We start from the raw sequence: 12,010 nt of genomic DNA on the forward strand, positions 1-12,010 counted from the left end.
ATTATGTAACAGGATTTTATACAGGTGATGACTATTATGTAACAGGATTTTATACAGGTGATGACTATTATGTAACAGGATTTTATACTGGTGATGACTTTACTCCTCATGTTAAATGGCAGCAAGTTTTTAAATTGAAAAATTCCAACTTACTATGAAAAATAAATTGCAATTTGAATGTAGATAATTTTAATAATTTTAAACTTAGTTATTAGACACGTCAATTTATAATGTCAACCGCCTTATTTTTGTATTCAACAATACTTAATTGGTTTTCAGAATTTGTAGTGAATACTGGAGGGATTATGACATTTTGGCAATAAAGTTAGTAAAAAACTATCTTTACTCCCCAGGTTAATAAAAAAAAATTATTTCAACCAAAATTTTGCTATTGTGGCTTCATCAGGGCTAGTTGTACAAGAACTGGCGAAACAACGTTGGCTGAAATTATTTGTATTATCTGTAGGGTAAATATTACTATTTATTAAATTTAGTGTCAACAATAAAATTCTAGATAGATTGAAACGAATAAAGGTTGAGTTAAGTCCAAAGTATGTTATACTTTACCTAGCTACCATGTATATAAAGTATCCCAAAGGAAATGGTCTTCTGGTGGCGAAGAAGTTGTTTAGACAATATTTAAACAATTTAAAATAAAAAATGTATTAAGTGTTTTCAATAACGTGAAATTGTATAAGCATTCTCAGCAAGGAAATTAGTGTTAGTAAAATACTGGTTGCATACAAAAAATATATCAATAATAAACTTTCCATGAAGATACATTCGGTTTACTTCGAAATTACGTACACCACCATCATTTGTGCTGCATAATAACCTCCTATACAAAGAAAAAGTATGATCTGTAACTCTGTCTCAGAGTTCGGGTTTAGTATGTTATTAGTAAACTCTGTCTCTTACCTCAGCAACTAGAACTACTTTTAATCTTTAATAAAATGTTCCCATTAAGTTAATAATTAAAATGTGGCAGAGTTTATTATCAAATAATAAAACACTGTTAAATGATAATCAGATCGTACCTGAACAAACACGACCGGGTAAATCAGGGTCCAGGTCATCGTAATTTTTCTTACAACTACATGTGTACGTCCCTGGTAAGTTCGTGCAGATTGCCGAGCCTGCGCAGTCGTTGTAGTTTTCGTCACTACATTCGTCAAAATCTGAAAAGTTCAGATACATTAAAATATCAATTTACGTACAAAACTGGTCTTTATTATTATAGATTTCTATTTATTTTGTATTTTCTGTTAAAATAAAACAGCAAAATCTGGTTTCTCGATATTCACTCTTCCATTTTATCCTGCTTAGTTAAACAAAAGCTGATATCTCGATATCCACTTCCCAGTTTATCCTGCTTAATTAAACAAAAATTGGTTTCTTGATATCCACTCTCCCATTTTATCCTGCTTAATTAAACAGAAAATGGTATATTGATATCCACTCTCCCATTTTATCCTGCTTAGTTAAACAAAAGCTGATATCTCGATATCCACTTTCCCAGTTTATCCTGCTTAATTAAACAAAAATTGGTTTCTTGATATCCACTCTCCCATTTTATCCTGCTTAATCAAACAAAAAATGGTATATCGATATCCACTCTCCCATTTTATCCTGCTCAATTGAAAAGTGTGTAATGCATTAAAGGGTTCTAACTTAATTCTATGGAATTTAATATTTTATTAATTAAGAGTAGGATTGTTATAATACATACAATTATCTTGGTGTTTGATACAATATCCGACAGTTGACTTGAAATCAAAGGACGTACACATACAAAACTCTAAGTTAATTTTTTGTAAGGAAAGTTATGACAAAATTATTATTAATTACAATATTTGACACAATACTTTCACTCTTTATGAAAGAAAATACGGGAAGATTATAAGTGAACAAACAAGATGTAAAACGAAAATATACAAACAGAATTTTCATACAGATATGTACAACAAGCAGATGCTCGTTAAAAAACAATTCAACGGTAATTTTCCTGAAAATAGTGATGAGTAAAAATAAAATGTGCACGTCAACCCAATCCCTTGGGTCAGAGCGTATATGCAATATGATTGTCTAGTGGGCCGTTTACAACCGTTTTTTTTTTTCATTCCATGTGTTATTTCAATATGAAAAATGACATTGCGTCTATTTTTAAGCAAAGGAGACTGACTGCAATGCATTGTTCACAAAAATGTTTGGATTTCGATGTAATGATGCATCCAGAACAGTAGAGCGCTCAGGTTCGCTAAATAACCACGAGGATTGTTTTTCGCTGGATGCCACCATTCCTTGTCATTTTACTGAACGCAAGAAAAGCCACTACCAAAACGGGAGCTTTTTGATAGTTGTCATTTCTGTAAGAAATGTTAAAGGGGAGATATTCAGTTCAGTACAGTAAATTAATGCATGTACATATAATATCGACATGAGAACATGTGTATATAAACCGAACAAAAAATATATACTCAAACATCTTTCTCTCTTTATGCGTTTTTTCCGTTCATGCTCCTATTTTCGAAATATTTCTTTCAATCAGTCGATGGAGGAAGCTCAGTATTTTTACGTGAAATTCCATCACAAAAAGAAAATTTTTTTGTTCTTAACAATTTTTTTTTCAGACTGAACGTTTAGCCCATATGGAGACTGAAGAATTGGTGCTGATATCGATATGAAAATTTAGGAATTGCAACGAAAAATAATAATTTTCCTGTAATGTACTCTTGAAAAGAAGCGTTTAGATATATAATTTTTGGACGGTTAACCTATCAGGAGATACAGAGAGTGACAGAGAGATATTTGGATATTATTTCCCCTAAAGAAGGCCGAAGGTCGCCTGGAGGTGTCACATGTTTTAATCACTCGCACCACTATATAGTAGTATTTTATCTATCAGTCAGTCACTAAAATGTGCGCATGCCATGAATCACGAGAAGAATTATGCACTCTGTAGGCTACAACACAGCATGACATGTGAATTTCAAAAATAGGAAATAAAAATATTTGTTACTCTTAATCTTGGTTTTATTTACCCTTGAATCGGAACACTTTCGAAGATCCTGAGTAAGTACATCTAGTATATGTATATAGCGAGAGTGAAAGAGATTATATGAAACCAAACTACACTTAAATTATACGAAACACCGTAGCGCAGAAACAAATATGTACCAATTGTTATTCAACATTCAACCACATCCCATGATCAGAAATATTGTATCGTAAACTCAGATATTCACCAGCCAGTTCCCACGTTCTCAGATTTATATTATTCATTATCATTTCCAATAGTGTGAGTAGAGTCTAATCTTCTGAGAAGACAATCTGCTTAAATACATACCAGTTATTTTAATATTATATCCTTACCATATAGGAAGGAAGAAAGAATGGCGTGAAAATAACAGAAAAAGAATATCATTTGTGTGTAAAACCTAGTTGTTTCATTGTTTTCAATATGATACGAACCTTGTACATCCTCGACTGCCTGAACGTACAAGTCTGTTCCTCCCACCCTGTTATCGGATTTCCTCAAAGATCGAATGAATTCGTCTTTTAGCACATTCTCGTCCACAGCGGAATTTCGATTTACAGAAACCGTCAGGTTCACGAGTAATCCTTCACGTGGTGAATCTAGATTACTAATTCCGGCAGAATTTGTAAATCCATTGACGTCAGCTCTGACGTAATTTGGTCGTACTTCACTAGCTGCATAAGCTAAGTCAATCTATGTAAGACATGGTGAAGAAGTTAACTGATTTTATTCGTTCATCTAACAACTGTTTTAATTCTTACAACAACGAGAAAAAACACATTTATAAACTGTAACGTTTCAACAACAACAGAAAAACAAAACAAATCAAGAAATATCTGTATCATATTTCATTCTCAGAGGTTTTACGTTACATTAGAACACTTATATTTATATAGTAAAGAAATTAATGTATGTTACTAACGATGTCAGCATGGATTCGACGCTCTTTTATTATCTCAATCTAGTATTATTGTAACGTATATCTTAACGGATGAAATTAAACACACAAAAATAACATGTTTTCTCATTGTAATAGTTGTTGTCCATCAAACCGGTTCAGTGTTAACCTGCTTTTGTCATTAATTCATCGTTATTTATTAATTCCCTGTTTGTTTTACGCGCTCGAACATAATTATTGAATTCAATTTACATTATGAGTGCATTCGGTAAATAGGTTCAAGCTCAAAGACAAGATGTTTCTCTAATCAGAGATACTGACTTTCAGAAAACAAAACTACCTGCTCTATTATCACCAGACTACAACAAGTTACTGGTGGTTAGAAAAGTCTGTAAACAAATGAAAATTAGTAAGGGTGAAACGAGAATAAAGGTAGTTGGTGTTAATTTGAATCTCACCCCTTGTTGAACCATGTGAGCAAAGTTCCGATATTCCTGGGAGTCTGTGTTCGAAAGAGACGAGTTATAGATCACAGAGGATCTTCCAAGTTTCACCACTCGAACCAACATTACGTAGCTCTTGGTCGCTAAAAAGATAAAACTTTGTTTCTTAAAAGTAATTCTGATTTCAAGGACAAAACTAATCACATTTAGAGTCGTAAAAATAATAAATCATAAGTATTAGAACCTTCATCTTCATTTTACTAACATATTGAACTTTAGTTACCTTGAACTAGAAAATTCAAAAAATAGTCTGATAAATCACCATAAGACCAGAAATTGTTTACTGATAATAATTTTGTTGATTACTAGATAGCGGGATATCTCCACGAAGTACTCGCAAATATCGTTTCTTGTAAAAAAAAAAAAAGGAATTTCAAAAAATATTTTCGTAGTTTACTGTTTGTAAATTTTCTGCATAGAAAAGGTGAAATTGTGAATTGTGTTACTTTAAAGACACTGATTTCTATTATGTATGCACCAACGTTCACAGAACTGATTTCCTTTAATTTAAAGACACTGATTTCTATTATGTATGCACCAACGTTCACAGAACTGATTTCCGTTAATTTAAAGATACTGATTTCTATTATGTATGCACCAACGTTCACAGAACTGATTTCTTTTAATTTAAAGATACTGATTTCTATTATGTATGCATCAACGTTCACAGAACTGATTTACTTTAATTTAAAGACACTGATTTCTATTATGTATGCACTAACGTTCACAGAACTGATTTCCTTTAATTTAAAGACACTTATTTCTATTATGTATGCATCAACGTTCACAGAACTGATTTCCTTTAATTTAAAGACACTGATTTCTATTATGTATGCATCAACGTTCACAGAACTGATTTACTTTAATTTAAAGATACTGATTTCTATTATGTATGCACCAACGTTCACAGAACTGATTTCCTTTAATTTAAAGATACTGATTTCTATTATGTATGCACCAACCTTCACAGAACTGATTTACTTTAATTTAAAGATACTGATTTCTATTATGTATGCACCAACCTTCACAGAACTGATTTCCTTTAATTTAAAGATACTGATTTCTATTATGTATGAACCAACCTTCACAGAACTGATTTCCTTTCTTACGGGAATACCCAGGCTTACATTGGCATGACCACATGTTCTTGATTCTCTTACAAATTTCTTGATTATCTACATCACATTCAGGGAAACAGCCATCAATCTCTGGTCGACCAATTCCTTGCCCTCTTACGTTTTCCTTCGACCTAGTTGTTGGCAGATTACCGGGTTGTTGTGACCGAGGTGTGGGAACTGTTGGTAGATTACCGGGTTGTTGTGATCGAGGTGTAGGAACTGTTGGTAGATTACCGGGTTGTTGTGAAGAACTTGCACGCTGATTGGGAGTGGGTGGTAAAGAATACGATATTTTGTTATGAACTACAGTAGAGTTGAATCCACTAGTAGGTGGATCAGATTTTGGTAGTTTATTACGCTCTAGTTGGTCCCTAGTGCCAGAGTCAAATGATAGCAGCCTATTGCCACTTAACTGGTCTCTGGAATCAGAAATCGATGTGCTATCTGCAGATTCTGGAGGGGCAGGGGGCGTTTCAGTCCCTGCATTGAGTACAGTCGATTTTGTTTTAACATGAGAACGGGTTGTTTCTGTTGGTCTGACAGCACGAGTGGGAATAACTAATGTACGAACCACCGTGGTGGTGATCGAGTTGAAAATCAGCGTTGTCGTAGTTACTGTGGTAGTAGATTCTGATGGCATCGAAGAATAATCAAATTTTACAGCTTCGGTTGGTTCTGGTAGGGTACCCAGTATCGTTCTACTTCCTATGATCGTGGACACAAACGTCCTTGGTGGTATAGTTGTGGTAAATATGGATGTGATTGTCAAAGGGCTGTCACGTGTGTAATAGATCTTGGTGGTTGTCAGAGTGAGTGTTCTAGTAGTAGACTCCACACTGGTAAGATATCTGGTGTTTGTTTCAGTTACCTTCTTCACTGAATAATTATCTCCTTGATGAACAGATGACGAAACAGTAATCTCCGAAGTGTCAGTGGTAAAAGGAAAGAAAATGGTTTCTTCTCCCACTGAAGTTTTTCTTATAATAGTTTGTCCATCTTTTGTCTGTGTAGTGTAGTCCTCACTGCCACTCGGTATGACTTTTGGAAGTAATGGTGTTGAAGACATTCCAGAATCCAATGCTGATATTATTAAGGTCTTTGAATTTTTGGCTGAAGTTGAAAGTTGACCATCATCATTAATAAATATTGTCTGAACATTGACAAATGTAGAGGAGCGTGTCGAGGGTTCTAAGACTGGTGCATCAACAATAGTAGAGTCTTCATTTGTGTCCTGGTCTGGTTGTCGTCCAGTAGGAGATCCCAAAAATACTGTTTTAGCTCCAACAATGACAGAGGTGCGTATAGTAGGTTTGATGCTAAGTTTGATGCTTTTAAGACTGGGCTCAACACTTAAAGTTCTGAGAGTATCAGAGAACACTGGAACTGAGCTTTCAGTAACTTCTTTCACAGAAGAAACATCATCACTTTGTTCTACTTCTGTGGGTTCAATAAATATGGTTCTTACTCCTGTAAGTACTTCTGTTTTAACTGTAGGAGCGATGCTGGTATCTTTCGTGTTATCACTTTCAGAGAGAGGTGTGAATCCAGTTATTAGGGTTCCAGGTTTAAAAATGTCACTAATTAGAGGAACCCTAGGTTGTACGTTGTCTTTACTTGTAAAAATGGAAGAAGGTAATCCGTGATCAATAGGTTTTGATTCAGTGACACTAACTGATTCAAGTCTTTCAATTGGTATTTCTGTTCCTGGATAAACAGGTACTGGTTGGGATGGTTTGATGGTCTTACCTATAGCTCCTATAGGTATGTAAACAGGCTCTTCCGCATTACTAACAGTAACTCCTTCTGTTGGAGGTAAAGGCGCCGGCTTCGAGATGTCAGTGGCTTTGATTTCAGAATTTCCTTTTGTATCATTCTTAGCACTTCCTGCAAACAAATGAACAATGCCCTTTACAGCTTCTGCAAGGTTATTTCCTATATTAGCATTCCCTCCCAACAAATCAGAAAGTTCAATTACAGATCCTGGTTTAATATCACTGTCTCCTTCTGGTCCTTCACTCTCGGGTATTTCTGTTGGAGTAACAACAGCTGTCAATTCAACATCTGTGAATCTCGTCTTCTCGCCGTCTATACCAGTAACCATGTACAGTGTCATATTTGGAGACACTGTTGTACTTATATTATTCGACCCAATAAAAATCGTTTCTTCACTTAAAACGAAAGTAGAAGTTACGGGGAAAATATCGCTACTTAGTAAAGAACTGGACAATTCAGATACTAAATCACTACTCTCAGGATCTTCCCCAGAGCTTGGGCTAATAATGTCGGAAGTTAAGTCACTAGTTGTTGAAGAAGACAGTGGTACAGCAGGAAGGATAAAGTCTGTAAAAAATATTACAGTTGAGCCATCAACGACAGTTGTAGATGTACCACTCAAAATAGAAGAAGTTACAGTGGCTTCTGTCATTTCTTTATCAACTGCGAAAATTACACTACTTTCAGGAAGTGAGGAAGAGAAAACAGGTGTTTGTGATTTAGCAACACTACTGAGAACTATTAAACTAACTGATGATTCTAATGCAGATGTAGAGTCAACCTTCTCTTGATCGAAACCTGAGCTATTGACTTGTACAACTTCCTGCTGTGGAGAGCCTGTATTTATTTTACTAGACACTTTTGTGTTCACGGCTACCCTAGTCTCTACTGCAAGTGTTGTTTCTAGATTTATAGAGCTCTCTACTGCGGTATTTGACCCTATGTTCACAACCGCAGATGTCCGTGTTAGCTTTTCTTCAGGCAACTTGGTGGCAGTCGAAGTGGAAACTTTACTGGACACAATCGTTACGATGTTTACTTCATCAAGCTCAGAAGTAGTTGGTATAATGGAAGAAGTCGCAATGACTGTTGCAATCGAGGTTGAATCGTCTATTGATGGTTCTGCAATTTCAATGTCTGAAGAAACTGTTGGAGTATGAAGAACACTTGAATCTAGCGATGTCTGAGAAGCCAGTGGAGATGTAGGCTCTACAGTAACATATTGGGTTACTGCTCGGAGACTAGAGGATACAACAGTATTGTCTCCATGAACAAATGTAGTGTAGTAAGTGTACGTAGTGAAGAAAGTCAGGGTGCTGTCAATGTTGGACACGGGTTTTGATAGGATATCCTCAGTGGTTGATACTGATGTAGAAGATGTTGGTGTTGGTGTGATTGTAATTGTTTCTGTAATCACTCGAGGAATAACTTGTTTACTTGATATAGTAACCTTGTCCTCACCACTAAAGAGTGTCGTGTAAAAAGTATACGTTGTGTACTCAGTAGAAGTGGAGTACGTAGTAATTGGTGTAACAGAAAGAGTTTCTGTCTCCACTGTCGATACGGGGTGGCTTGTATATGGCACAAACAGAGTAATATAAGAAGTAGAAACTTCCTGCCTGGTAGAGATAATTGTATTAGGACCACTAACAAGAGTAGTGAAATATGTAAAAGTTGTGAGAAACTTCTGAAGTGAAGACACCAACTGAATGGTTGGAGTCTCTTCTGGTACTGTTCGTGATGCATTGATAGAGGTTCTGAGTTCTGGTGAAATACTATCAGTGGCTACAGTTGTAACAACGTCCGTATAACTAGAGGAGTCGCTAAATGGTCGAAGCAAAGTTTCTGTGAGAAGTTTGGAACCAATCTCTTCTATAGACGATAGTACAGTTTCAGTACCACTAAAGAGGGTGATGTAGTGAGTGTCTGTAGTGTAAAGTGTTCTGGTGGTATACACTGTAACTAGTGGACGGACATCTTTGCTCAATATTGTTGAGACAGATGTGCTGGGTCGTAGTCCCGGTAGAGTGACAGTGTAAACATTAGAAGTGATCTCTTCTAGACTTGAGATTACTGACGAGTCACCTTGGAAAAGTGTAACGTAATTCGTGAAAGTGGTGTAGTCGGTGAAGGTGGAATAGATGGGTGGTGGAGAGACAGTAGAGGAAGGTGTCAATTCATCTTCTGATGTAGACTCCATGGATTTGGTGAGTGTGATAAGCTCTGTAATAGTGTAGACATCGGAACGGACATCTTCTATAGGAGACACAAACGAACTCGTGCCATTAAACAAAGTCGCATAGAAAGTTGAAGTCCTATATACAGTACTGGTAACCAGTTTTTCACTAGTTTCCAGGATTACAGACGGGGTGGGGGACACTGCAGGGATATTCGTAGGTGAGAATGTATTAGCCAAGGCAGGCCTGGTGACAGGCACAGTTATCACGTTGGATACAACTTGTTCCGAACTTGAAATAATGGACGTAGTATCCGAGAAAAGGGTCGTAAAGAAGGTGTACGTGGTATAAAATGTCCTAGTGTCGTAGACCACCGAGTAAGATGGGTCCTTCATGAAGACAACATCTGTCAACAAAGTAGGTTGCAGGGTTACAGGAGAGCTGTCTTCATCATGATACTGTATAGTCTCTCCATCAGCATCACTAGCAACGATCAAAGTTACTCCATCGGATACTCTTGTAACCAAAGAACGGCTGACTTGATGACCAGTTCCTTGTTGTGGGGCCACAACTTCAACTGGTGGTAATGTCTGGCGAGTCGACTGGTAATCTGGAGTATTCAAGTAAAATAGAAACAGATATTCAAACCACAAATCACTCCATATTTTAAATATACAAACTACAAGTTACCCCATATTTTAAATATACAAACTACAAGTTACTCCATATTTTAAATATACAAACTACAAGTTACCCCATATTTTAAATATACAAACTACAAGTTACCCCATATTTTAAATATACAGACTACAAGTTACCCCATATTTTAAATATACTTTTTTTCTATTCCCCAAAATAGCAAACACTAAGTTCAAACTAACATTCCTTACTTGCATTTCTAACTTCTGTACAATGGCAAACTATACAAGATAAACGACTTGTTACATGATTAATACTAAACCTTTTATGTTATAAATATTTTAATTTTATAAGAAATAATAATAAGAAATAACTGGGATATACTCGTATTTAAAAATTCGGTAAATCTTGTAATTTTAACCATATTTTTCATAAACAAAGCTTTTTTTTGTAAATACTGCCATCATCTTTAAAATATACTTAGATTTAGTCACCGTTTTCATTTCAGTTCGTCAAAACTCTGGTGAAGCCTATTTTAGCTATGCAAGTTAATTTTCAATTTTTATATACTACTATGAATAAATTACCTGAAGTCACGACACTTGGTATCACACCATTTACGGATGTCTCAACGAACCCGTCAGGTGATGTTGAAATGACCTTGATACCCGCAATGCCACCTACCGGACCTGGATACAAGATCGTTGTGGCTTTGCTTCCGTCATTTCCTAATAGAATGTCATATTTTACCATTTGTATTCAAATAAGAAATCAATGACGAATATAAAAATAAGTTAACAGGTTAGTACTAAGAAGGAAAACAAAAACGTTGACTTTTAATTTTAAAACACTAAAAGATATCAAATTTGTAAGTAACATACAAACATATCACCATTATATTTGTGAAAAGAGTAGAACATGAGTGAAACAGATAATCATTTATATTTGTAAGATGTTCTACTATATTCACAAATATAAATGGTGATATGTTTCACTTACGCTCTACTCTATTCACAAATATAAATGGTGATATGTTTCACTCATGTTCTACTCTATTCACAAATATAAATGGTGATATGTTTCACTCACGTACTACTCTATATAAATGGTGATATGTTTCACTCTTTGTGAATAGAGTAGAACATGAGTGAAACATATAATCATTTATATTTGTGAATATAGTAGAACATGAGTGAAACATATCACCATTTATACTTGTGAATAGAGTAGAACATGAGTGAAACATATAATCATTTATATTTATCAATAGAGTAGAACATGAGTGAAACATATCACCATTTATATTTGTGAATAGAGTAGAACATGAGTGAAACATATAATCATTTATATTTATCAATAGAGTAGAACGTGAGTGAAACATATCACCATTTATATTTGTGAATAGAGTAAAACATGAGTGAAACATATCACCATTTATATTTGTGAATAGAGTAGAACATGAGTAAAACATATCACTATTTATATTTGGGAATATAGTAGAACACGAGTGAAACATATCACCATTTATATTTGTGAATATAGTAGAACATGAGTGAAACATATCAAAATTTATATTTGTGAATAGAGTAGAGCGGGAGTGAAACATATCATCATTTATATTTGTGAATATAGTAGAACATGAGTGAAACATATCACCATTTATATTTGTGAATAGAGTAGAACACGAGTGAAACATATCACCATTTATATTTGTGAATAGAGTAGTACGTGAGTGAAACATATCACCATTTATATTTGTGAATAGAGTAGAACATGAGTGAAACATATCACCATTTATATTTGTGAATAGAGTAGAGCGTAAGTGAAACATATCACCATTTATATTTGTGAATATAGTAGAACAT

General features: G+C 34.9%; 1 protein-coding gene across 1 annotated transcript in view; it reads right to left on the minus strand.

Annotated features, from left to right (window-relative positions):
- Positions 1-12,010, minus strand: part of LOC106469765 — a 52,003-nt gene that overhangs the window by 8,774 nt on the left and 31,219 nt on the right. Inside the window, exons 8-13 of the mRNA XM_022398319.1 lie at positions 10,733-10,873; positions 6,470-10,116; positions 5,521-6,424; positions 4,394-4,521; positions 3,472-3,730; positions 1,038-1,178 (exon numbers count right to left, since the gene is read on the minus strand). Coding sequence (XP_022254027.1) covers positions 1,038-1,178; positions 3,472-3,730; positions 4,394-4,521; positions 5,521-6,424; positions 6,470-10,116; positions 10,733-10,873 — 5,220 coding nt within the window. The remainder of the gene's footprint in view (positions 1-1,037; positions 1,179-3,471; positions 3,731-4,393; positions 4,522-5,520; positions 6,425-6,469; positions 10,117-10,732; positions 10,874-12,010) is intronic.

The sequence above is a fragment of the Limulus polyphemus genome, unplaced genomic scaffold, assembly GCF_000517525.1.
Source record: "Limulus polyphemus unplaced genomic scaffold, Limulus_polyphemus-2.1.2 Scaffold3647, whole genome shotgun sequence".
In the NCBI taxonomy this organism is placed as follows: Eukaryota; Metazoa; Arthropoda; class Merostomata; order Xiphosura; family Limulidae; genus Limulus; species Limulus polyphemus.